We start from the raw sequence: 27,537 nt of genomic DNA, 5'->3' as shown, positions 1-27,537 counted from the left end.
AACAGTGTATGCTATATCGTGTGTACGTGTGTAAACGCATAATGTATATCTGAGACAAGTGATGTGTTTCTATCTAGAGCTCCTTGCTTTTTTGCTTCTACTGTCTGACAGCTTGGGTGGTGTCAAGAGTTCATTACGTGAAAGTTGATATTGCAGCTTCACTTATAGGTGGTGAGGAAATTGGTGAATGATCTGCCATGAATTAAATTATATGCTATCAACAGGATAATTTTGAATTAAGGTTGTACCTTTGGGTGTAGCAGCCTTACTAACCAAGGCCAAACAAATTGAGTGTTGGGAAGAACTCTGTTCCAAGTTACTCTGCGTAGGTGTAGCTCTTCTGGAAGCCAAACCTTTAGCAAACTTTGATTCCTTCCTTCCAGATGTGAAAAAACGTTGCTATTCCCTGTTTTCAGGTCAGCCTCCCTGTTGAAGCTCTGTTTTCACAGAATCACAGCATTGTAGGGGTTGGAAGGGACCTCTAGAGATCACCGAGTCCAACCCCCCTGCCAAAGCAGGCTCCCTACACCACGTCACACAGGTAGGCGTCCAGGTGGGTCTTGAATATCTCCAGAGAAGGAGACTCCACCACCAGTAGTTTTGTGGCTACATGTGTGAGCATAGATACTTGTTTCCTCCTACTGAAGGTGTTCCTTGCAAACCTAGTTTTTCTCTGGCGTGATCTCACTGCTGGTTTACCTTGTCTTGTGTCTACATGTGCACAGAATCAGGAAGGCTTTCCTGGTTTGCTGCTGGGGAAAATGCGTGTTGCAGTAGCGCTGCAGTGCTGATTGCTGTCGTGTGATGACATGATTAGATTGTGCAGTATCTTGAAAGCTCAGGCTCTTGCTGTAATACTGCCTGCTGTCATCTATGCCAAGGCTGAATGCAGATATTCTCCACGCTGCATCTGTGTAGGGCAGTGGTTGTACCTGTGAGCTGAAAAGGCCTATGCTCATATGTGAACAAAAAAAGATGGCCAGTTATTGACTAGCATTGCAAAACACCAAAAAATAATAATTAAAAAAAAAGATAGTTATAATTGTATAGTACCCATGAGCAAGGATTCCAAAGCTGTTTTTCCACATGGTAACAGATCTTTTTGGTAAGGAGGTTAGATCTCTAGTAGGAACTTGGGACTGAGACCTTGGGGGGAGGTGGTGGAGAGAACTGGAGCCTTGTGCCTTTATTTCCTGTTGTTTTGAGTTTCCTGTGAACGTTAATTGGTTGTGTTAATTGAGGCTTGTCAGGGCTCTGCCTTCATTTCAGTGTGGTGTTCGATAGTTGCTCAAGTCTCCAGTGACACGGCAGTGCTTGTTCTTCCCTTCTCAGCACTCTGGTGACTTACACAGCCTGTATTGCACGCTTCAGAAGAAGGTACTTTCTGAGAATGAAATGCATTTATTCTCCCTCCAAATGGTGGGTTAAATCCAAAAGAAAACTAGATCATATTGAGAGCTTTTATTGTCAGTGAGGACTAAGGGTACCTGGAGATGAGCATGACCTGGGGTGTGCGGTTGGGGGGGTTCTGCTTGTGGCAGGGGCAGCTCACTGGAGGGTATAGGAAATGCTGGAGCTGCGTGCCTGGAAATGAAAGTGCTCACCAGTGGCTGCTGCTGTGCCTGTGGTGCCTTTGGCTTATGGGCTTTTCCTATGTAGTTTACATAATCTTCCTGGAAAGCATGTTTTCAGAGCTGGGCAGAATTGACTTCTAGTAGGAGCTTTTCCTTAGGTTATTCTTCAGACTTCTAAAAATTATATAAATGTTTTTTGGGGGGGAAATCTTCATTTTAGTTTAGTGTAAATCCACAAACACAAGACTCTGAACTAATTAAGTTTGAAAATGATCAGACTTGATACATGAAAAGCATATTTTTCTTTCCAAATTCAAACTGATATGCTCTGTGTTCAAATAGTTTGCTTAAATTAGGGTGGATACATTTATATGGGGCAAAGAGCTGCCGAAATGGCATCAATTAAATCAGCTCAGGGATTTTGTATGAATTACATTGGCCTAGTGGGCACTAGATAGTATCATTCTAACAACTAAATAAACATTGTGTTATATTTAAGATTTGTCTAAAATTCTGGAAGTTTGCTACTCTAATTGAATGCCTGAAACAGAATTCTGTACTATTTCTCTTTTAAAAGTCTGCAGTAGACGTTCATTTCAGTATGTTTGGGGAAGTAAAGAAAAATTTCTGAACAATTGCCTGTGCGTAATGTGTTTGGGGATGGGATTTCCTTTGTCCTCTACAGAAGGAAAGGATGCAAACTGTTTTTGATGGCAGAAAACACGTAGGAAGCGATGAGTGAAGCAGATAAATACTTCCCAAATACTTCTGGAATTGAGCATTTCAAGGTCCCATTGCTTTGGGTTTTTGGGTACAAATACTTATCTTCCTCATAATGATATTTAAAGTTTTATGTTACTAACTAATAAAACCATATACTGAATGCAAATTAACATAACCTTACATAGAAGTCCATCAGCACTTCTTACCACAGACTTACACTGCAGACAAAAGCAAGTATTGCATCTGTGAATCTTGGATTAAATACTTTGCAGACCTTCTTCTTGAGCGATGTATGTGTTAATGGATGCTACGGGAATCATTTGGAGTGCCTGAAATGAACCACAGCTCATGCTCTGTTTCTAGCAGTACTTATCTGCTGCTTGCTCATGGGCTGAATTAGAAATAAGCTCATCACATTTTGCCACCACTGGAGTTAAGGGTACAAAGTTGTTTTATTTACGTTCTTGGTTGGCAAAGAAATGAGCCTCTGGTAGTTGGAAAGTGTGCTGATGGATTTCTGACCTCTGCCTTCCTTCTCGTTAATAGAGCTTCAAGGAATATAAAATATTTCTGGAATGAATTAAGATCTTATTATTGGAGCAGATTCAAGTACTATAAGGAGAAGTTGTTCTAAGTGAAGAACAAGACAGGAGAAGGCTTGCTTTTACATAAGTAAAGCAAAAATGCCTATACCTCCTCCTCACACCCCCAAGCAAGATGAGAGCAGTATTGGATTTTGCATCTGAAAAGTCAGTTTTTAATTGCAAATTAATTAAAATGGCAAGGTAATCTGCTTTCACATCTCAAAGCAATAATGACAGACTATATATTTTGAGAAATTGCCTCTTCTAGCTCTGAAGATGCATGACTTTTCTTTAGTCTTCATTAAAGTGAATGTTGTTCTCAGATATGCTGTACAAATCTCCAACCTGCTACTCCAGTTCTAGCAGGCAGTGGTACAGCCACATACCTCTCCTCCCCTCATGCAGGTGTAATTCTTTTGTTGCTTTGTTGGCTAAATGCATAGGTTTTAAACGCTGAGTTCTTTCAGTCCAAGCATTGCTTTGTTTTACAAGGGCTGTGTACGTACAGCTCTCAGGAATAGTTGTATCAGTCCTCCAGTCTGTTGTCTCTCCACTTGTTCTTGGATGTGTTTTTTCTGGTGAACATAAAACACATACTGATGTATGGCCTTTCATAGCAGGTGTTCCAGCCATGGAGAAGTCCATCAGACCCTTTCTCCATTCAGCTTCATATGAACTAAATGTTGGAACAACTTGGGACTATAACCATTAAAAATAGAACAAGTTTTTTTTTATTATTATTATTATTATTTGAGGAGGCTTAGATGTTCATTCCCAGAAGGTGAAGGCCATAAAGGGATCCAATTTATTCATGCTAATTTTCAAGAAGAAAATAAAGATGACCATTTAGCTGAAGGCCTGAAGTTGTAATGTGCGCGTCTCACTCTGTGTCTGCAAATGCAGAGATTAAAGGGAAAGAACAAGACAGCCATTAACTTTGTATGTCTTTGTAGCTTCTGATAAATGTCTGTGTAAGAACCTTCAGGTATGGTTTGCATGAGAACCAGTTATGAAACCTGCCAATTGTGTGTTTCTAGGAACAGACTGGCCAACGCGTTGTTCTGTCAAGCTGAGCTAAGTGTAGCCGTGTTTTCAGTCAGGAATGTCTGCTAATACAATCACAGAATCGCAGAATTGTAGGTGTTGGAAGGGACCTCTAGAGATCATCGAGTCCAACCCCCCTGCCAAAGCAGGCTCCCTACACCACGTCACACAGGTAGGCGTCCAGGCAGGTCTTGAATATCTCCAGAGAAGGAGACTCCACCACCTCCCTGGGCAGCCTGTTCCAGTGCTCCGTCACCCTCAATGTAGAGAAACGACTTACAAACGTAAGTCCCTGTTCTTGTGTGGTAGGGGCTTGGTGTTTTTAATGATGGGCTAAAGAAAATGAAACAACTATGTATTTAGAATGGCCAGTTGTTTGGACTGTAAGATGGCAAAAACTGTTGCATCATAACAATTTCTTGCTGAATGTCTTGAAAAAGACAACTCTGTTACATACTCCTACAATGAGAGTGGTGACAATCTCTTCAAAAGTTAATCTGTAAATTAGCTGCTCATTTTTACTCCCTCTTTTAATTCTCCTGGAATTAATGTGTTCAGCCACTTTCACCCTTCTCTCTGTGAAGTTAACTGTTAATGAGCTGTAAATTCTCTTGTGAGAGGGGTGAGGGAGAAGAGTAGCACCCATCAGGTAACATAGCTAACAATTCTGAAATGTTATGAAGTGTAAAATTGTCTTTATACTTAACTGCATTCTGTTTTTCTGAAGGAAAAAAAAGAGATTAATATATATCTATAGGGTGGCACTAACAAATTTTACATCCAACCTACATCACAGGCAGCTAGTTAGATTTATTCTTGTAAAACATTAAGAAAGCATGCAGGGAATATAGCCTATTTTTTACTATTATTCAGCACTAACAATGGAGAAGAGAGGGCGGCTTCTAAAGTTGGCTACTTAATGCAAATTCATTATCTTGCATAAGCTGCAAAGCAGCAGAACATAACACTGTCATTAAAACTGACTCATAGCGTTCAACAGAAGGTGTGTTTCAAGCTTTAAAAGTGCTAAGAGAGTTGCTGTGGTCTAGTAAATATCATGCAGTGGAAAAAATGCTTCAGCTACAGCATGTTGCAAAACACTTGTGCAAATTCTTGAGTGTATTTTGCCTTTGAAAAAAAATTTGAGCATGTGAGCAGGGAGATGGAGCTGTTATAAACAAAGTATTTTGATCAGTTGGAAAATGGAAGTGCACATAAAATGCTTAATGTTTGAAGTGTCTGTGTTTGAAATTCTGGTTGAAGTGGACATTCTTACGGTACTTCAGTGTCTTTCGGTTCTGTTCATTGGTATGTATACATGGAAATATCTCCAGTGCATTACAGAAATATCTCTAGCAGTAGGTGCTCAGCTCCGTAAGCCAGTATTTGGTGGGCTGTGTGTATGTTAGAGGTGCAAGTTGATGGGAATAGGAAATGAGGGCATGACACCACAAGAGGCATAGATGTTGAACACACATTTTGGTAGGGTTAGTATGCAATTTCAGCCACAAAGTGACATAGTTCAAACATTGCAAGACTTATTTCTGACTTTTTTTTGTGTCTGAATATCACATCCCCCAGTCTATCTGGGAGACATGGGAAACTAGAGGTTACTCTTGCGACATTAGAAAGGCATAAAGAGAATGATAGTTGTAACTGTGCCATGTTACTTCTTTCCACAGTAGTGTTGTGTTTCATCACTTGGCGGGCAGTGGATTTGGTTCTGTGCATTAGCATGGGTCAGCATCTGGCACATTGTGATTACTACCAATAACAGTTAATGAGGCATACTGATACACGTCCAATCAGTTTTTATTTCCTCATGACCAGTTTTTCAACCTATGTTACAATGACTCTGTGTCCTTGGCTCTGAGCAGCCTGCTGCTTGCCGTACACAAGGAATAGCCATTGTGTTGTCTTCCACCACAAAAGCTCAGCAGCAACACTCTGCATTGAGTCATAATGGACTTTGGGAAGGTCCTCCTGATCCTCTGAGACAAGTAGCATGCCTTGCACTATTTTCAACCTTGGTTTTCTTATGTTTTGTTTTTAATTTGCCTTTTACTGAAAATAAAGAGCAATGACTTTCTTAGAGTAGGCTGTTGTGTCCAGGTCTCTGAAATGTTACAAAACAGTACAAAAGGTAGATACACAAGAAACAGAAAAGTCAGTTATGCAAATAGTGACTTTGGGTGCTGTAAGCCTACATTTTCTTGTAGGATGATCATGCAAATCTTATTATGAACTCTCTGGTCATGCCTGAAGCATCTTTTCCTTAGATTTGTGTTTTTTCTTTCATCCCGGTTGGTGTGCCAGCCTTTTGCTGTTGTCTTCCGTGAGTCTAGAGTAGTTTCCCTTCCCTCCTTCCCTTACCCACCATTCTTGCCCTTTGCTGCAGGCATCGTGTTCCCACTTTTCCCCTTCCATCCTTCATCTGTAATTAAACTTGGTAGACTCAGAGACAGGCACATCAAGGATGAAAATAAGGACTACAAGCTTTTATTTTACTTTTTCTCCTTTGGTAGGCCTGCCAACATTTACCGTTTAGATGCAGCTGCTCTTTTGGGTCAACAACATATCCATGTGTGCTTTTGCTATAATGGAGATCCCCAACATAAGAAGTCATCCGCATACCAGGGAGAAGTTCTACTACAATGTGTGAAGCAGCCTGCTTGGGAGAAAGACCATGCACCTGCAGTTTCCTGATAATGTTTAAATTGTATTTTCCGTCAATGCGTAACTTTCTGATCTGGGTGATCCTTCACTTGAAGAAGCTATGGTAACTACTCTGTAAGTTGTAGTCTTCATTTTCTTTTGGTAGTGAAGTAGCTCATGACTTTCAGTAGAAATTTCCTGCATGTAGTTTTGAGACACTTGAGCCAGGACAATGGGGGCTGTATCATTCTTACATGAAGTTTTTATTATAAATACCTGACTTTTTCACAAAAACACCAGCCAAGCACTGCTGATTGAGTGACTTATTTTGCCAGTATTTTGATGCCAGTGGTTGGGTATAGAGAGTAGGTACAAGCTACGCTCATGTTAAAGAAGTTAGTGTAAACATTCATACCTTTTATTATGAGAGTAGTTAAAAGAATGAGAAGTTATTTCAAGTCTCAGATTACACGATAACTATTAAATGGCAACCAATAGGCTGAACTTGAAAGTTACACAAAGGCTACTACTTGAGATTATTTTTGAAGTAGTTATGTAGGCTGACATTGAAATAGCGTCGTTTATTACTTAATAAAAAAAAATATGACCACATCCTATTTCTGGAGATGAATCAAATTGCTTTCTAACATTTTAGAAGTTTTCCTGAGTCATCTGTTGAGACTTGCATTTACTGCAAGGTTCCTGTGTTCCCACAGCGGCTCTCTACATGCAAGGAACCAGTACTGCAGTGTGATTTCAAAGATTTCTATAACTTATTTTGTAACAATACCCCAGGGTCTTCAATGTAGCAAAAAAAACCCAAATTCCATATCTGAGCTTAACATCTAATTAAAGACATCCAAGTATTCATCTAAGGGCTGAAAAGGAGGGGAAAAGTGAACTTTTTATGCAAAAACTTGTAATCTCGTTCTCATAATAGGGGTTTTTGGAGTGCTTGAAGTTTGAGAAATAATAATCAAAATCTTTTCTGTCCTGGTATAGGATTAGAGGTACTGAGATTAGAAATGGCAAGTCATTTTCCCCCTGTGGTTTGAATACTCAGGAGGCATATGCAGAGGGAATATTCTATGAATTTTAGTGATTTTCTTAAACGCTCATTTTAAAAGAGCCAGTCTCTCCAGTGCTCCAAGCTTGGTTGCTGGGTTCACATTCAGCTTTGATGTGATTTACCTCAAACTTTGAGTAAGTTGTCCAGAATAGCAGTCAGCCTTTGTAATTGTAGTGAGTTCTGAAGTACTAGTTCCTCAGTTGCCTTTCATCTTCACTGGATGCAGTTCTTCTGCCTGCTTTCTCTTAGGAGAACTAAGCTGTGTGTGTACAGAGGGAACTCTTTGTTAGTGTCCATTAACTAATGCAGCTAACAGTGGTGGAGATCAGAATTTCATTATTTGTTCAAGTTAATCACAGAATCGGGAAGGTTGGACTAGATGATCACAGAGATCTTTTCTAACCAGCAGCCCATCACACTATGCCCACTGACCATGTCCCTCAGTGCCACATCCACACGGTTCTTGAACACCTCCAGGGATGGTGACTCCATCACCAGGCAGCCTGTGCCAATATTCTAGATTTCACTGCTTTTGTCTTGCCCTATTTCCAAGCTTCTTTTTGCTGCTTTTTAGATGAAATCACTGAATTTAGCTTGGTTTTGGTTCTGTATTTCTGTTACACTGGGAAACTGTTCATCCTTTTTTGCAAACTGACTTGGTAACCATCTGTGTTTTCTGGGTAGCTGTCAGTAATGTTGCAGAGCAGAATGAAATCCCTTGACCTCTGAGTGTCTTCTGGGTACTCAGCATGAGGGCATCTCTCAGAATGGCCCTGTGGGCTGCTTGGCACCGTGCGTTCTCTGCAGTAGATGTGTGCTGGATGCCAAGTTTATTTCAGGGCTTTCAGTTTGATGAAACTCAGCGTCCTCACTAGAACTGCCCTTTGTATCTGGCACATCGCTGCTTCTGTGACATCCTCCAGAAGTTGTATTCCAGAGGACCCAAAGTTTTTATCCTCTTTTTAAAGGAAGTTTATGAGAGGAATTTAGAGTGTTCTACTTCATCTGGAATACAGAGGTTTTTTTTTCTTTATTTCATTTTCCACAGCTGTGCTGGTCATAAGGTCTTAATGCAGTCTGAACCACTTTGCAAAGCTTTCTTGACTTGGGTTTCACTTAATTGATTTATTCAGCTGTGTATACTTAACATGCACTTATTTTCCAACTCAGAGTGGCACATGACTCATTCTTCTTTTAGAAGTGTGGTCTATGTTGAGTTGCTGTGAGAACAGACATCATAATACAAATTCTCTCATGCTCAAACTAACAATAAAATCTTGACCATATTGTACTCTCTGAAATCTGCGAACTTGGAGCAAATTTATTGTAATGGCCTTTCAAACATATTGAAATAGCAGAGTATCCTTAAATTCATTGTAGTTTCTTAGAAACATTTCTGTTGTTTGTTGGGATTTTTCCCCTTCTGAACCAATCATTTCAGGTTGTCGCAGTCAGAAATTTCTTCTTGGAGGATTAAGGTAAAAAACAACAGCAACAGAAAACCAACCAATGGCACAAACCCACCATCAGCAAACGAGCCCTTTGCCCACTGTGTAGTGGAATTGGTTATAATGGCTTTTCTCAGAAAGAATCCATAAGAAGCTTTTGAGTTGTTTCATGTGTGTGCGCTTAGGTGCTAATGTGACTTTATTAATGACCTGTGTGCAGGTCCCAGGACACTTCATCATTGTGTGGCTTCCTTTGGTTCTCTCTTGAAAACTTTCCCTGGCATTTTGTTTGCACGGTTAATTTTGTAAAAGATGGATCGGTGTTATTTAAAGAAAATACATTAAGAAAACACATTAAGAATAAATGATGATTTTGCAGTAATTACAGGGAAATTCAGTTCTTTAGTCCATAGGGTACTTCATATTAATTTAGAATGGAAATTTTGGGGGGCTTCCCCCCTCATTCCTTTCTTAGTTCCATGTGCTTGGCATCCCTTTTTAAATGGAAAAGTGATTTCTTAAGGATTTTCGTATTACTTTAGATAGTGAACCAGTAATCTGTTTTTAATGGTACGTTTTGAAACTTACAAGTTCAGCCACGGTGGTTATTGTGGTCTGCATTAGAAGACCCACAGAATTTAGTTTCAGCGCCCATTTGGTATTTTTAAGTGTTTTTACATCTACCTTTACTTTTCTGTTTTGTTATGAGAAAATTCCATCCCAGCCCAAACCAGTACAGAGAGACACATCTCATTTTTGAGTGTGAGCAGGAGTTGTTTGGAGAACAGTGAAGACAAAACCGAGCTATCAGGAGGAGGAATTTGGTAAGGTTAAATGAAGTTCAGTTTTGCTGCGTTAGGGGACAGCCACTGTATGTGACTGATATGCTGTGTGTGTGTGTGTAGGAGGCCTGGTGGCTGATTCAGTTAGCAATGTGTTGGGGTTGTAATTGGAGTGGCCTGGTCTTCTACATCTGATGATGGCAGCGTGGTGTAGTGCTGCTGCCATCAGAGAGAGGAACCTGTAGGGCCCTGCACTTCTTACCAGTGGGCTGCTGGGGAACAGGGGGAGCAGGCAGTGAGGTAGAAGAGCTCAGGGCCCTTTTCTCGCACAAATATGCTGCTGAACTCAAGATCAGTTCTTCAATGGAACGGCTGCTCAGTGCTTCTCATGTGTTTCCTTAAAGGTAATATATGATACTTTTCTTGGGGAGGAGCTCCCTTTGCTCAAGATTTTGTCTGAACATGCTCAGTTTCTTGATTCTATGCTTGTAAAGGAGTGAGGCTTCTACACTCAGTGCTTTCTTTTCTTTTTATCTAAACATGAGCTTCAAATATAGGAATAGAATCAGAAAGTGAGTCCTAATAAGTAGCGCTTTAGAAAACAGTAGCTTCTCTAGATAATTATAAAAGATGGAAAAAGCGATGCTGGTAATATTATCTTATAGCCTGGGGATTTGAAGTCCATGGCAGATCATCAAAGGTACTTTGGAGCTGAATAGCGAGGAACGTGACAAATGAGTGCAGAATATTACTGGAGACTGGAGTGCTGAGAGGAGAAAAGGAAAGATGACAATCAAAGAACTAACTTTGAATGAAACCACTTATAAATATTGTGCTAGATTAGGAAGCATTAACTTCTTCCAAAGAAGCGAATTCTGAGATCTTTATGTTAAATAAACATGCCTCCTTCCCCATCCCTCCTTATCTAAATGTTGGGTGTTTCCATTTGAAGTGAATGCTTAAATGTTGGACACCTTGTGCCTGATGAAACAGCAAAAACTTGAGATGTAGCAGCTTCTGTTGAGCATTACCACCTGAACACAGGCCTTTCCTATTCAGAGCTGCTATGGATAGGGTGGAAAGTGCCCAGTGTGTGTAAGGACAGGTAATGAAGCATGTAAAAAGTTGTAAGAATGAGATAAAACAGTCAATCAGAATTGGTATTCTGATCTCCAACCTGTTTTCTTTTAGGTAATTAACCAAATCTTTAGTAGTGTGGAGCAGATTCAATCTCTTTTCACTTTAACACTTGCTATGAGATACAAGTTTAACACTTGCTATGAGATGGTAACTGTGACCAGGTTCTTACTCTTTATCTTCCCCACATTTCTGCCTTAGAATCATAGAATGGTTTGAACTTTGAAATGTCTGAGCTGGTGCAAGCAACTTTTGGCATTTTGCTTTTATATAATTGGTTCCAACTTTGACAGTCTTCTTAATTTCGCATTTATTTTTATCAGCTGTTCTTTTCCATGCAGAGGAGGATAGATTGAAACTTAAAGCATTAAAAATATCTCACTTGCTTAATTACAGGATCTTGTTGCTTTTAATCTCTTCTTCAGCTTTTTTCTTTTAAGCTGAATTTATTCTTACTAATCTGTGGTGGATATGTTATAGCACTCCTGACACATTATTCCACACGAATAACTCCAGAGAAGTTTCTCTTTTCTGAGTTTTCTGGAGCGTGTACCTTGTATATTCTGCCATACTGATTCTTATGGTACTTACAGCTTTAATTAAGTTCTTCCTGGAAAATCCTAAGAAACAGAACTATAGCTGTAATGGGGCGAAGAGGGAAGAGCAGGTGTAACAGCAATGCAGTGTGACTAATAGAGGCAGGCAGTGCTTCCCTTTGTGTGTGCACCATAGAAGACATGGCAGGGTGTGGATAAATACATGACTATCAGAGGCAGATACCTCTTTGCTCTGAGTTGTTCAGCACTTGTTTATCTGACCCCTTGTTTTGCTGGTGAACAGATGGAAGTGTACCTAAACCTCCAGAGATTTTTGGTTGTATCTTCACGGTGGGTAAAAATAGTAAATAAAAAGATTAAGATCTTGCTTTAGAGAGCTAGAGAGACGTTTGCATGTTGGCAAGGAGCTTGTGTAAAAGCTCATGGATGGCTTTGACATCTGTTAGAGGTGTCTGACTGCAGCTGAGTGAAAGTTCTGCTTTATCCAACCGTGTATTTCTTGAAGAGATTTTATTTCTCGCAAAGTTTATGAAGACAGATGTTTACCCAGGGTGTTCTTATAACTCTCAGTAAAGATCAAGCTGCTTGAAATGCATTCTTTTCCTTCTAGTTATCGATGATTATGAAATGAATAGCATTCCTTAGAACTGAGGCTCTGAGGTGAGTGGTTAAATTGAGTACTTTGCTGCGATTCATTAGTAGCCATGAAGAGAGAAGGTACTGAAGCGCTAAGTTTTTTTTCCTATTGCTTTCATTTAGATCTGCATTACATAAAACTGGTTGGTGCTCATTCATTTCAGGGTGTTTGGCTTTGCTGACTTAGCTCTGGGTTTTGCAGAATGCTGTGGTAGCACTGAGGCCAACTCTCCCTAAGATGCTCTTTTGGTTCAGTGTAGGTGCAGCAGTAATTTTTAGTCTTTCAAGTGCTTTTGGTGGCAAAGATCCCCAGCAAGTCAATGTGTGTAAGTCTTGTCTCAAAGCAACTGGACACTTTTCTGTGAGAGAAAATGGGCCGACTATGGCAGGTGGCCTCTGGCCTTTGGTCAGGCTGTAGAACAAACCAGGGACCAGGTGGGCCCAGCCAGTCTGGATCTGCTGCTGCCACCATAGGGGAGAAAGGTAGGAGAGATGGTGCTCATGTGAGGTGGGACAGAGCTGTGGCATCAAGTGTTAGGGTGTGAATTTGCACTACTGCTGTGTCTCATCTTTTCATCAGCTGTCCTGCTCACTCTGGATGAGGCATTCGTCAGGTGCTCCCAGCAGAGGTGTGCACAGGGCTGCCTTTGCAGCTGCAGTTTTCTTTTGGGAGTTCCCGTCTATGTAGATTTTTGTCATCTTTGCTCTCTGTCATGGTGTGTGATTTGAGAAACCAGATTGTGTGTTTATCTGGGACAGCCCAAGAGCATCACTAATGGCATGTGAGCACTGATAAATGAGTTGGCAAGCTTGTACCTTTAGGGCCCTGCATGACAGTGCCTCAGGTGACCTGAAGCTAAGAGCACTTGTAAGAAGCAGTCTAATTCTTGGGGGCCGTGCTTCTCCCTGAGGGGAAACTGATGAGGAGGAAATCAGTGGGGAAAGAGGGTTGTGCATTGCTGAGCTTGGGGAAAAAAAGTCTGGCTGCCGCTGGCAGATCTAACCTCTATGCCCAAGAAACAAAAACTAGCATCCCCACTGAAGACACATGCAGAAGTCTTTTTAAAAAGAAAGTAAATATGTGGATCGCAAGCTGTAGGCTTGTGTAGCTTTATGTAGTTGATGAACGTTTCTGAAATCATGAATGAGGACAGAGGAACTTGCATCTGAAGAAGAAAGGATCTTCTATAGAATATGCGAGTGAAGAAAAACTAAAGCACTAAATCAAACGCTGAAATAATCCATTAAGGATTGGGTAACCTTTTTAAAAACCAAAGAGCTGACCTTTTTGCTTTAGAAGTCACTACTTTACTTTCAAAGTTTGTTCCCCAAATACTAGGGCTTGGCTAACTCTGGGGATCTTAATTATTTTTAAAGTACCTTCAAAGCCTGTGACTTCACCTAAAGTACCTTCACCTCCCTGTGACTTGCTGAGGTTAGCACTGTTGATTTCCCTCCACTCTTGAGTTGTCCGTCCTTCATTATAGTTGACTTAGTCAGTGCAGGGCTTCTGGCCAGCACCCGTAGCTTATGCTAACGTAACAATGAGACATCCTGTTTGGGTGAGCCAAACCCAGTGTCATTAGTTCATGCTCGCCCGTTACACGTAAGTTAATTAAATGAATTTGCCTCTATCGTGCCATTGCGCGAGTACTCCTGTTCTCAGATCACTGGACTGTGGAAATCTCATATTTCGTTTTTCTCTTTTTTTTTGCTTTTGCAGAGAACAAACAATAAAGTGGCTAAATACAACTTGCTTTTATACATAGCTGTGAACATAGACTGAAGTGATAACAGCTGTAATTAAAGGCGTATTGTTGCTCACTGAAGTAGTTCCTTTCAATGTTCTGTTTGCTTCTGTCTTGTAGAAATGCATGCGATGCACATTAGTTATTAATAGACATAGTATAGGATTACAAAGGCAGCTGTACTCAGGTGTACCTTCAATCCATATACATGCCACTAAGTTGTATTGAGTGTGAAAAGTGGAAGTACATTGTCTACTAACATTACGTTGTACAATATTGGCATGGCACGTATATCAACCACCATGCATTTTTATTTTCACTGAAAGAAAATGGTTGCTAATTATGTTATTTCCCCTCCTTTTCCCCTCAGGAAGCCACCAACTGCCTAGAAATAAGGAAAGAGTGTGAGAAATCCAGTTGATCGAGGAGGAAACTTTATTTTCTGAGAGCCTTTCCACAGCTGCCTTTTGCAGGCTCATTGGACACTCCCCGTTGTGCCATGTTTTGTGGCTTTCTCTGTAGGAAGAATTTGTCTTGATGAAGATTCCTAACATTGGTAATGTGATGAATAAATTTGAGATCCTTGGGGTTGTAGGTGAAGGTAAGTAGCATATTTTATATAATCTATTCATTTATTTATTAGATTTTACTTAGTCTTCTTGATGGTAAGAAGCTTTCATTTACAGAATGCAGCTTGTATCACATCTTGCAGAGAATAAACTGTCATTCCTTAATGCCTTCCAATTGCAGTCTTCCAATTGCAATGAAAGGAAATGTTTGGGAAATGGTGGGGGGTGGGAAAGGAGGTAAGAAAAGGAAGTGGGCCAGTTTTGTTGAAGTTGACTATTAATCTCTTAAACAATACAAGATAGATGCCAACTGTCAAACTTCTGTTAGTTTATTATTATTTATTATTATTATAAGAAGAACTTCATTGTTTTAAAACCCATTTACTTTGAAGCCTTTTTAATTTTCACTGCACAAAAAATTAGTAAGGTGCCTATTTGAGCAAGTTTAGGATGATACTGGGTACAATATTCTACGGCCTGGACATAATGGGGTAATCTTATCTTAATGTGGTTCTTTTCTGATTTCTTTCAGGAGCCTATGGTGTTGTACTTAAATGCAGACACAAGGTGAGTAAATTGCTTTAAATTAGAGATAAATGTTGGTATTTGGGTAATACAATGACTTGACTTGACAGCTGAGGTGGTGCTATGTTTTAGATATGCTGTAATTGAGCAGGGCTTTTCCTCACAGTCAGTTTTTTGGGTTTAATTGCAATACTGCCAAAGGAAGCACCTACATCTAGTGCAAAAAGCCCAGGGCTTTTTGTAGTGTTTAATATCTGTGTGAAATATGAAGTATTACTAACTTTTCACTAATCTCCGCTAAGAAAGCCTTTCTTGAAAATAAATAAGCTGCTATGGAGTGCAGTTTACTCTCAGTCAGTCTCAACTTAAATATCAAATGAATTGCCCAGTAGTTCCATATAAGTACTTATCTTTCATGAGGAGGAAGGGGAATCCTTGCGGAATTTCCACCACTTGTGGTGGTGAACAAATATAATACAGTAAGAAAGCACTGACTTTATGCTTACTGTTTTCAGTCTTTAAGAGGAAGAAGTAACACTCCTTGCCCTGAAAACACTCTGAGAACCAAACAAACTCTATTTTTTTTTTATTTAAATTAAAGGGAAGTCTGTTCTGTAGGGTGATTATGTCTGTACTTTCTACTTCTCAGCACAGACTTAGTTTGCTGTCTTCAGAGCTGTAATATAGTTGCAATAAAGTATCTTTTATTTCAGGAAAGTAAGGCATGTCAGAATCATAGTATGCAGTGACTCGAGAATACGTAGAAGTTATTTTTATGCAGTTCATACCTTGTTCTAGAATAAATTAATGCTCTGAAGAGGACCTACATTCCTGTTGTGGCTTTCAGCAAATACACAGAAGTCCTTTTGCACAGGACTTGTAGCTATATTTGGAATGACTTATGTTATTACACTGAGAATTTGGAGCTTGCACTTTGTAGGTAAACCTTGTTATACAGCACTCATGGAGCATTTTTTTGGAAGTAATTGTAGCTTTTTATTAACTCAAATATCTGAAGTTTACAGAATGCCACATGGTAACATAGTCATGTTGTACCCTCCAGAAGAACTATAGTAGATCTCTTGTCTTTCCTAGCAGTATATTAACTGTAATTATCAAAAATAATAAAAATAACTGATTAAACTGAATGGCAAATGTTCTTGCCTTTGGATGTGATACAGGTGACCTGAAAATAAGTATTTACTCATTATGTCATTTAAACATGGCTGCTGTTTTTGTTTTTTTTTAATCACTAGATTTCACTTGAGCACCTCAACCTTTTCCATGTCTTTTAATACTACTAAACAGCAGAGTCACAGTTTCCTTGGCTTTCCTTTTGTTCTTGCATAGCTATTAAAACCCTTTACTTTGCCATTTCCATTTTCAGATTTTCAAGTGATGTGAGCTTTGGCTTTTGCATACACTGTGAATCAAAGTTTCTTTGTTTTTCTTCAGGTGGCCACTTTTTTCTTCCATTTTCTGTGCGCTGGTTCTTTGTGTTTGGGCACCACCAGGAATTAATTTCACGCTCACCAGTGCTGCCTGCCTAGTTAAACCACACCACCAACTCAGACAATTTTCCCTACGTTTTGTATGGAAATGGGCTGGTCCTGTACTTTATGAAAGCCTTCCTTGAAGAACAGCCCGCTCTCATAGATTTCTTTACCCCTTAATGCTGGCTTTAAGCAGATCCTTGAACAAGGGTAAATGTGTTCTTTTGGAGGATCAGGATTGTAATTCTACTGTTTGTCTTGTTTAGTTCTTCCAATATCTCAGTTCGTGGGGTTTTGTATCAAGGGGTGTTGATCCATTATAATCTCTGTGAAAAAGGCAAACCATATAAATGCAGCAACATCCAATGAGCCTCTGTCAGGGTGCAGCACACTGTGCCCACAGAAGGGGTTATGCCATTGTCATAACGTGAGCTACTGTGGGGTTTTCTTAGAAGAAAACATCTCTGTTAATTTCTGCTGTCAAACAGAACAGATATTTGTCTGAGAGCTTCTTGCTGTGCTTTTAGATGAAGGCAAAGCCATGCAAATTTTGTAATCAGTTGTACTGAGTTGGAGCTGCAGGTTCCTTTGGTACAGTGATCTGGCTGAGTTTGTCCTTCAGTCGTGGAAAATAAACAGAGATACTAAGATTGAGCTGCACCTGCTGCATAGCCCAGCACAGACATGTGCCTACTCAGGTTGACTGTGACATAGACCCCTAAAACCCACAGTGTGTGGTGGTCTTCAGGCCGGATGACTACATTATCACTGTCTCTCAAGCTGTCATCAGCCTTCACATTTGTACTGGCTCATTGAGCAATAGTCAGGAAATTGTTTGCTGCATCTTCCAGAAATCTCCTGGTTGTCGTATTTTGCCCTTTCAGCAGATGCTGGAGTACTCTGTCTTGTGCAAAAACTGGATATTTTTTTGTAAGGCTTTCTTTAAAAAGTTTTATCTGTTCTGCTTTGATTGGGTGTTTTGTAGTAGATGTCTGCCCACATGGCATTGGTGCTCTGTCCTCCAGCCCTCAGAAAAAACTTGAGGCTTTCTTGTTATGCATTTCAAAGCAAATGTCCGTGCCTTCAAGCCTTTCCTTTCCAAGAACCTCCTTGCTTTTTAAGCTTACCCTTCCTGAAGTTTTCTGTGTTCCTGTTCATGGTTCTGTTCTGGTCATGCAGGCTGTTCTGCCACAATGTGAAATCTTAATGAGTGATGTCACTAGGGTAACAGTTCTAGGATAACAGTTCAGATAGGGCACAGTTGTAGAAACAGGAGTTGACAGGAATTCCTTCTGTTTGTTTCCCTTGACATTTGTGTACAGGTACCTGAGATCTAGTCATTTTCACAGAGGGAATGAGCGTGCTTCTTGCTCATCGCAAAGTAGGAGTGGATCTGATGTTTATAATAAGCCGCTACGTTGTGAATTAGATACTAGAATTCCTTCTCTAACTCATGTATCTGCTGATGTTTTTAATGTTCTCACTGGAAGTCAGTTGACTGTTCTTTTTATGTTGATGAGTTTCCCATTTAGTGTCAGAATTAAAAGGGAAGCATTCACGAAAACTGCATTTACCTCGAGTATGTTGAAGTTACTGTCCTGCTTTAGATCTATCTTTCAAGGTTCAGGTTTTCACTACTCAGCGAGAGAAGGTTCTACTACTGTCTGGCATTCGTACTCCAGAATATTAACTGTGCTGATTTAAAAAGTTTCTGGTTCTTGGTGTCCTTATTTCACCATACTTTTTATAATACTATGGTAATTCTAGAAGGCTGTACCCGTGTTCAGAAACTACATCTAGACAGCAGATACCAAGTTCATACCGCTCCAATGCTTAGCTGTGGAAAAGGTGCTTACAAGTCGAGAACAAAAAGCCATATGTATAATGGTGGGAAATGGGTCTTGTCAGACAACCAGATTTCTTCCTTCAAAATACTGAGTTGAAGTGGAGTTGGGGGGACTTGCGTATGTGACAGTCTGCTTATGTGAGTGAGAACTGCACCAGATTCTAATCAAAGTTTCTGTGTAAATTCTGGTTTCTGAAGTTGCATGGATTTGAGAACTGACTGATAACAGGCCTCAAAGCAACAGTATGGGAGCTAAGGAGAGGAATTTTAATCTGTTTTTGACATAGAAGGATACTAGGGAAAATATGACTGTTCAACATTTTTGTGAATGATTTGAAGGTAAAATATGAAATTACCACTTAAACATTATGGAAAACACACTGAACATGGTAAGTAACAGTAAATAACCTTGTAGAGCATACAGCATTATATGGCTAATACGAATCAATTCAAAACCTGTTTTAAGTATTTCTTCATATATAGTTTACTTTCAGAGTTGAAATGTTTCTGCAAAATCTGAATTAAGTCAGGTGCATTTCTGAACGTGTTTTACTCTTTCAGAGTAAAGCTGGAAGCAGACTAATGCATAATATTTTCTTACTTATTACCCTTATCTACACAAGTGTTTTCATGTGTTCAGCTTGCTCAGCTTCTTATAAAGTGACTTTGTAACTTTGTTAGAGGTAAACAATAGATACTGAGGGGAAGAATATAAGAACAGGACAGGCATACTGTGATAACTCTCACAGTATTTACAGCCTCTAATTTGTGCAGTGCTGTTAGGAAGTCATCATTGCAATACTATAGCACAGATTATGCCAGCAGTGTTATTTTCTTATTGCATTACTCCATGCCTAAATCCCACCTGTTGCTTAAGTCCTCTGTCCATGCATATTGTTTAAAATATCAACTGTTATTTTGGTATGCCATGTAAAGCATTTTGTCCTTATACTTTTACATGCCATCAATTTACAAACAGCTGTCCTTCACTTTCCAACAAGTGAAAAGAGCAGTGCCAGATCCTACTGGTTTAGGTCAGATGTAGCAGCGGTAACAGTGGGAGAATGTAATATTTTGTTCTGCTTCTGTGAAATCCTCAAGAATTATGCTGATCTTTGATTTTACACATCTTTAAAAGGAACATTGCTAATTGTCACTGCTAATCAAATGTGTTTTGGTTCTTTAGCAAGCTGATGGTTTTCAGTTGTGGCAAAGCACAAATCTCTGTATGCTCTATCGTTTCTTTCAGTAATGGTAGTGTTCATGTGGAGGATTACTGCACTTAATATTGTTTCTTAGGCTAGCGCATAATCAGATGTTCTTTATGTGAGAATTGCTTGGAACACTCAGCAAACATGAAAACATCGGCCTTCTGAAGTAAATGGTGTGTGCCAGTTGTAAATGTTTGTAGTATCCAGAGTTGAAATCTGTTGTTTCAAATTCTATGTGAGGAAAATAGAACTGTTAGACCAGCTGTACTGCTGCAAATCATATCAGCTTTTTGCTTCAGCTTCAGTATTAGGTAAGAAAAACCTACTGAATTCCTTATAGAATTCTGTTTTGAAATACTAGTCATTAGTATTTCTTTCGTGAACTTATATTCTCAGCTTCTGTGGCATTCACTTGAGTGCAGCAGCAAGAGGCAAGCTTGATAAGCATTAACTCATTTCATTTATCAATTTCCTGTACTTGTAGATGACTGTTATACAGCATGCTTCTTTAGCTGCTTGCGGTGTGGGTTGGATGATAATGTGGTAATGAAAATTGATGCATTGTGGCATTGTCTGTACCTGTTCCAGTGCATCACCACCCTCACAGTAAACAATTTCTTCCTCTGAGTCTTTAAAACAGCCCAGGCTGCCATATGAAGTTCGCAGATGGCACCAAGTTGGGAGGCAGTGTTGATCTGCCTGAGGGTAGAGGGGCCTTTCAGAGGGATAGGCTGGATCACTGGGCTGAGGTGAATGGATGAGGTTCAATGAGGCCAAGTGCCGGGTCCTGCACTTTGGCCACAGTAACCCCATGCAGCGCTATAGGTTTGGGGCTGAATGGTTGGATGACTGTGAAGAGGAAAGAGACCTGGAGGTGTGAGGCCGCATCTCAATTATTGTGTTCAGTTTTGGGCTCCTCATTACAAGAAAGACGTTGAGGCCCTGGAATGCATACAGAGAAGGGCAGCGAAACTGGTGAGGGGGCTGGAGCACAAGTCTGATGAGGAGTGGCTCAGGGAGCTGGGATTGTTTAGCCTGGAGAAGAGGAGGCTCAGGGGAGACCTCATTGCACTCTACAACTTCCTGAAGGGAGGTTGTGATGAGGAGGGGCTTAGCTTCTTCTCCCAGGCAGTAAACAGGACCTGAGAAAATGGCCACAAGTTGTACCAGAAGAGGTTTAGACTGGACATAAGAAGGAACTTTTTCCTCTCAGAGAGTGGTCAGGCACTGGAATAGCTGCCCAGGGAGGTGGTGGAGTCACCATTCCTGGCAGTGTACAAGAGGCGTCTGGATGAGGAGCTACGAGATCTGGTTTAGTGGTTTGTTGTAGCTATGGTAATGGTAGGATGGCTGGACTAGATGATTTTGTAGGTCCTTTCTGACCTTGTAATTCTATGAAACCATGAAATTTCCCTTGCATGATGCTCTATTCCTTTACCTCCATCTTTGTACTTGTCATGTTATGAGCCCTGCCTAGATGTTGGGCAGTAGAAAGTATTCACAATTGGCATTCTCTCTTTTTCTCCCCAAAGCCTAATTTAGACACGAGGAGCTGTGGGGGAAAGATGAGAGCTTCTGGAGAAACTAATGTGATGTAGGAGGATATATATATATATATACATATATATATATATACACACATATATATATATACATATATATATACATATATACATATATATATATATATATATTTTTTTTTTTTTTTTTAATTGAGGATTGTTGAATTCAAAGCAATACAGTGAGAGAGTGTTATCATCAGTCCCCCAGGTTGGAATGGCTTCAGTGGGGTTGGACATGGTAGCATTGGGTAGTGGCATTCATAAAGTGCAATCAGAGTGCAGAGAAACTGGATGCTACTGAAGACTTTCAAAACAAGGAGGCAGAGGGGAAAGTAAATGTGATCATCCTCTAAATATGCAGGGAACCGGAGGGCGAGTGGCATATAAACGAGAGTTAAAAATAGGATGAACAGCACATCTTACCTTGGGAAGGATATATGGGATGTGTTACCAGTAGCTCTTGACTTAAGTCAAAGAAAAGTGATTTCTTACAATGAAAAAGAGTTTTTTGGTTGTTTTATTTTAATTGCAGTTCCAGCTTCTTTGTCATCTTAGTGGTTGTAAATAACCCTTCCATCTCTGCATTTTCTTCCGCTTTTATAACGAAGCTGCACATCTTTCTGGTGGACTTGTGCATAATGTGCTGCATGAATTCCTCTTTTTGGTGCTGTTTTTTAAGTGAAAAATTACTGTGGATGCCACAGATGACAATTTTCCTTGGAAAATTGCCAATAAATAGACGAGCTCATGGTAGAAGCTCAGTAGGAGCATGCTCACGTTTGCAAGTGGATGATATAATTGTACTTCGATTAGTACAGGAATTGTATTCAGACCTGCAGCACTATGATCTGTGGTTGCCCCTTGTAGTTTTAATTGCAAACAGCTTGTAGCATCGTATCTTATTTTAAAGCCCTTGTAAGTAAAAACTTGCTTTTAAGTACATGTGATGAACTCACAAAGCAAGATTATCAATGCAGATTTTTATTTATTTATTTATTTATTTTGCAAAAAGCTGAAAATGTTACACTGAAAACTAAAGAATCTGAGAAGTATTTCTTCAGAGCTGTGTATGAAATTGAAACTGGATCTGAGACCTGATTTTAGGGTCTTGGATCATTAGGAAACTAGTGATGTAGGCTAGGTAATTTATAGCTAATGAAAATAAATATGTAGGAGAAGGAATAACATATGGCTAATTCTCAAGCTACATCTGTAGTACTATGAAGTTGCCTGAATATGGGATTACAGTTTATTCTTGTCATCAAATAGTAAAGTACTGTATAGCATAATTGTTGGAAAGAAAATCGGATTTTTTAATTTTAGGTCACTTGTTTTGTTTATGAGGGTCTCTTACGGACTTAAAATTCTGTGGCATATATGAGCAGCTCTACGAGTGTTAGGTTAGTCACTGGTCTCTGTACTTTAAAGCATGATAAGAGCACAGTTCAGGTTTTGAGCTGATCATAATTAAATGTAGCATGGTGAAAGTGAATGGATTTGGATCATCTAGCTGGCTTTCAAAATCACTTGTGGAAGCCAAGTTGACCTGAAATGTCACAGTACTAAATGAGTGTCTTGAATATTCCCATTATATTAACTTGTATTCTTAATTGTTCCTATGAATCTAAAGCTTTCTTTTTAGACTCCCTGTCCTGGAAAGGGAACACTTGATAGTGAAGGTAAAACATTAACAGAAATAGAAGCTCACGTAGTATCTCACTTTATCTTGCTACGGGCTTTTCTTGGCACATATATTTTTCATCCAAAAGGACTACAGTATATTTTTAAATAGTAAGCTGTCCTTCTGCATGTCCTGGTTAAAGTACCTTTACATAATTACTCAGTTTTGTCTAACTCCTAATTGGTGGAATACCCTTCTAAAACCTACAGATTTTTTTTTTTTTTTTCCTAAAAATTATTTCTCTGGCTAGAAATACTGGTTTTAAGGTGTAGCAGCATTTAATTCTCATTCAAAAAGTGAGTTCTGATCAGCTTTACCTGGACAATAAAGATCAGTGCCTCTGCTTCTTGCATACAGTCGGACTATTCTTCCTCTATTTTAAAGGATATGTATTTAAGTTTCTTTTTAGTATAAGAGGAAAACAAAACAGCCTACATTTTGATTTACAGACTTTGTATTTTCATTATATTAGCTCTGAATTATTTCTAGCTTGCACTGCTAAGTGAAACCCATCTTCATACAAGTGCATTTTAATAACTTTAGAATGTGGTGACTTACACAGCACAGTACAGCAAAGTGAGTCACAGTTTCTGAATAGCTCAGGTAACTTTTGGTTGGGAACAGAGGCCAGCACTGCTCATTGGTTTATCATTGCCTGTACCTTAAGAACTCTGGTAAAGCAGCTTCCATTTCTTCCTCCATGTGAATATTAGTTTGTGTAGTTGTTTCATTTTTCAAAGGATAAACTTGTGCTGCCTTTATTGAAGAACTAAGTTGTCCATAAAATCAGTTGACCATAAAATGCTTTGAGAGAGAAAGCTTCATTTGCACGTTGCTATATCTATTGGTCTTCCAGTCCATAAATAGTCTTTATAAGACATGTTATTAAGGATATTGTTACATGCATTTCAGATCGCTGTGAACACCAGTGTACTGAAAACTGTGAAGCAGTTTCCTTATACTTAACTTTGATTGAACAATGTTACTGTCATTATCAGTTTATTTTTTGGATGTAAAAAGGCTTTTTCTTAATTGTAAAGTTTTACAGTATAACTGAGGTGTTGTAAATGTAGTCATGAGCAGAGATTTAGAAAGATGAAATTCTAGGATCAAAGAAAAACTCGGTTGTTTGATTATACACCTACCTCCTTTTCTGACAGTGTGCTTGTTGACCCAGAGGCAAGCTATCGTATTGAAATCAATTAACATTTCCAGCAGAGATGGAGTAGTGCCATGATTGTGCTCAGAAATACGTTACAGATACGTTACAGGCAGTGCCATCTGTAGAGCACAACTGCTTCTTCTACAGGATCAAATTTCCTGTGACTGTGTGAAGAATTCCGCTGAGTGGCACGTACTTTTTTTTTTTTTTTCCCCCTTGAGGCATCAGCTAGTGAAGAATGGTGTTAAGGAATGTATACAAGATAGTATCTAGTGGAACTGCAGCCTGGGTTCTGAACCTGCTCTTATTTTCTAAGTCTGTCGTGCTTCTGATGCTGTAAGTGTTGTTGTTGTGAGGAGGAATCAAAATTAAGCTGGGAGCTAATGGGAATCAGTAGGAACTTGGCTTGTGTTCTTTATGAAAGCTCAAGGAACGCCAAGCAAAATCTATTCTGTGGACTCTAACTGGCTTAAAATAACTACATAAAAACCCGTATTTCTATTTAGAAATTTTGGCATGTAGCATCCCTCAACATCCTTTATCCAGGTCCCTCAGATCACCAAATCTCCCAGGTGAATCCAGTATCAGAGAATCAAATGAAGGGAGACCAGACTGCCTGCTGTATTTCTTACTTTGTGTTGTCATGGACGTTAGTGAAATTGACAGTGTTTTTCATTATGTTCCTGATAGTTCTTTTGTTGCGTACCCAACATCCCTTCAGTTTCACATGTACATGCACAGAGCCATATGCAAGTGCACGTGCGCACACATGCACATTTGTTCAGTTAATGAGCTGGAGCAAGTGGTTTCTTCTGGTCAGTTTTGAAACCATTGCCAGCCCCTTCTTTCTGTTGCTGCCTGAATAGATTTTTACATGCACTAGTTAGCATACACTTCTGCTGATCCTTTTTATTCTCACAAATATAAGCACCTGTGTCTCAGAATGAGATACAAATGGCAGGGATTCTGCTGGTTTATCAGATTTTTCAGCAGGATTGTTCAAGTTGAGCTGACACGAATAAAATACTTTGCAACTGAAATATCATGATTGTATTTTCTTGGCTATCACTTGTCCCTTCATCTTGAGATCATGTTTCAGTTAACTACTGAAAAACAACCCTCAGTGCTAAATCATGTTCTGCTTTTTACATACTCATAAAGGATTTTTTAGCAGTTTTAAGCTTGAAGAGTATTTTGTAATTTTGAGTAACTTAAATTCTTTGATAGCTCAGTTTTTACAGCAAACAGTAAGTTCCAGATTTTTTCAGGGACAGAGAATGCCTTTTTCTGAAACTATCTGGTGTTATGAGCTGTGCAGCTGGGGGTCAGGGAAAGGGGCTGCACCACAGGGTGGTGGGCATGGAGCGGGCTGCACAGGGCTGTGGGCACGGCCCCCAGTGCTGGAATTCAAGGAGCATCTGGACAGCGCTCTCAGACATAGGGTTTGATTTGTTTTAATTGTTTTCAGTGGTTCTTGATAAGGTTCTTTTATATTATTTACTATGCCCAGAGCTTTGGAAATACATTTTTTTGTTGTTGTTGTGTTGTTTTATGACTACATAAAAATCTCATGTCTAGAATTGTGGTATAATGAAATCAAATCAGAGTTAGTACTGACATGAATGGCAGTCAACAAACTGCTGCTAGGGCTGTTTATGCTCTGCACCAGCAGAATGCTTGCTACTATATCAGTGTTATATAAGGACAGAAGGCAACATTTATCTGAAGAAGCTTTGTTTTACACATCTAGGTTAGACCAAGTAATGCATGAAGCTCCAAGCTTTTTGTTTGTTTGTTTTAGCTCTTGTTTTTTGTTTTGTTTTGTTTTCTTTTTTTCTTTACAATAATCTTAGTATTTGTTTCTCCATATTCAAACTAAAGCAACAGCATTGCTTTTAAATACTAACAGATAATTTTGTTAAGTAAAAGACTGGAAAATTTTACTCTAAAAGCTTTTCAATGATGCTTTTTTCTTCCATGTCCATTTAGAATAATTCAAGTGCCTTGGTATTCAGAGAAATATAGATCTTATCTGAAACATTCTCCTGGAAGCTTAACATAAGAAAGGTTGCTGTTCCTATTGGGGCCTTCTCTGGATGTTATTTAAGGGTTTATTGATCTCAGGTATACCTTCAGTTATAGTGGGAAAAGGAAATGCAAGACTTCTGTTGGAGGTATTTATAGCTTTATTCATATACTTATTGGAGAACATGTACTTTGTTGTCAAATGTGCAAGTTAAAGAAGATGGGTGAGCTTCAGAAATCCCGGTCTTGCTTCTAGCTGTGCCAGATTGCTTTGTGGGAAGTGAGAATTGATGCTGCACAGTTACATTGGCAATAGAGTTGTTCTTCCTTCAGTAGCACAGTTGGGAATATTTTATTTGTATTTCTTGCTTGTGTATTGCAAATGCAGTCCAGTGGAGTCTGATGATACCAGTATAGTGGTGAAACTCAAAGAATGCTGACACAGATATGGTAATTTATCTGAGGTTCTTAATGTTGGTCACTGTTTCTTTATTTCTAAAATATTCCTTTAAAAACTGGTATGTATGCAAGTGTGTGCATGTGTGGGAAAATAAAGCATCCAAAGACAGAAAGGCAAATAACTTGAGTGGAATTAATCCTACCCATTGTTTCAGTGTGTGGGTCTTGCATAACGGAACTCCTTAGTTTGTATAAGGGAACCTCCAAAAACCAGCTCATACTGAATGAAAATGGGTTAAGCTGGTAACTTTCTGGCTCTCTCACTCTTCTACTAGCTCCGGGGAAAGCTCTGACAATGCGCATTGGATATATAACTGTTAGTTGCCTAAAGCTAAACAAGATCAAGTCTACCTTAGGAATAGTCTGAGGTTTGCTCTAGATGAATTTAGTCTCTTTAAATACAGACCATGCTTGTTCTCAGTTTAAATTTAGTTTTGGAGATTGCAGCTTCTATTTTGGACCTGAAGAAAGGCTTCAGGTTTTTGGTTGTTTTTTTTTGTTTTGTTTTTTTGTTTTTTGCTCAAGCCAGTAGTTCTAATAAAAGAACATTACCTTTCCCCCTTAGATTCTTCCTTGCTTACTGTGATAAGCTTGCTTTTTTGCACATAATTTTTTAGACTTCTTCAAAATCAAAATTCGTCATCTAACGCCATATGGATACCCACGCAATTGTCACACAGCTGTCAGCTTCTAGTATTTGATTTGGTGTAGCTGGTAGCCTCTTGCCTTCATTTGCCGTGCATACCAGGACTCTGTGGAATGAGACTCATAGATAGTTTCAGTGGGTTTGCAGCTATTCTTGAATTCTCACCATTTCTTTGCTTTCAGTAGAGCTGAGTTCCACTGAAACTGTAGGTATTCACAGATTCATTTTCTTATTTGTTATGCTGTCCTTAACGCTAATTTCTGAGTTCTGTTTCCTTTTCCTGGTTCTGTCTTTCAATATGTTTTCAATCTGCATCTTTCTGCCTTCTCTTCCTAGTTTCTTTAGTTGCTATATTCTCTGATCCTCAGCTCTTAATTCTTTACTTCCCCCCTGCCTTTTCC

At 39.3% G+C, this 27,537-nt stretch overlaps 1 protein-coding gene across 7 annotated transcripts in view; it reads left to right on the top strand.

The window, feature by feature from the left end:
• The window catches only part of CDKL5 (cyclin dependent kinase like 5), a 117,178-nt gene that overhangs the window by 32,673 nt on the left and 56,968 nt on the right, over positions 1–27,537 (top strand). For 6 of the 7 annotated variants that reach the window (XM_015886105.2, XM_015886096.2, XM_015886114.2 and 3 more), the window contains exons 2-3: positions 14,328–14,558; positions 15,059–15,093. In XM_015886105.2, the coding sequence (XP_015741591.1) occupies positions 14,495–14,558; positions 15,059–15,093 (99 nt within the window). In that variant the 5' untranslated portion in view covers positions 14,328–14,494. Of the gene's footprint in view, positions 1–6,469; positions 6,716–14,327; positions 14,559–15,058; positions 15,094–27,537 lie in introns of those variants that run through there. The other variant, XM_015886079.2, reaches the window with a different exon arrangement.

This window comes from Coturnix japonica, chromosome 1, assembly GCF_001577835.2.
Source record: "Coturnix japonica isolate 7356 chromosome 1, Coturnix japonica 2.1, whole genome shotgun sequence".
Classification (NCBI taxonomy): domain Eukaryota; kingdom Metazoa; phylum Chordata; class Aves; order Galliformes; family Phasianidae; genus Coturnix; species Coturnix japonica.
Note: the sequence above shows the minus strand (reverse complement) of the source record. Positions and strands in the feature narration are given on the sequence as shown.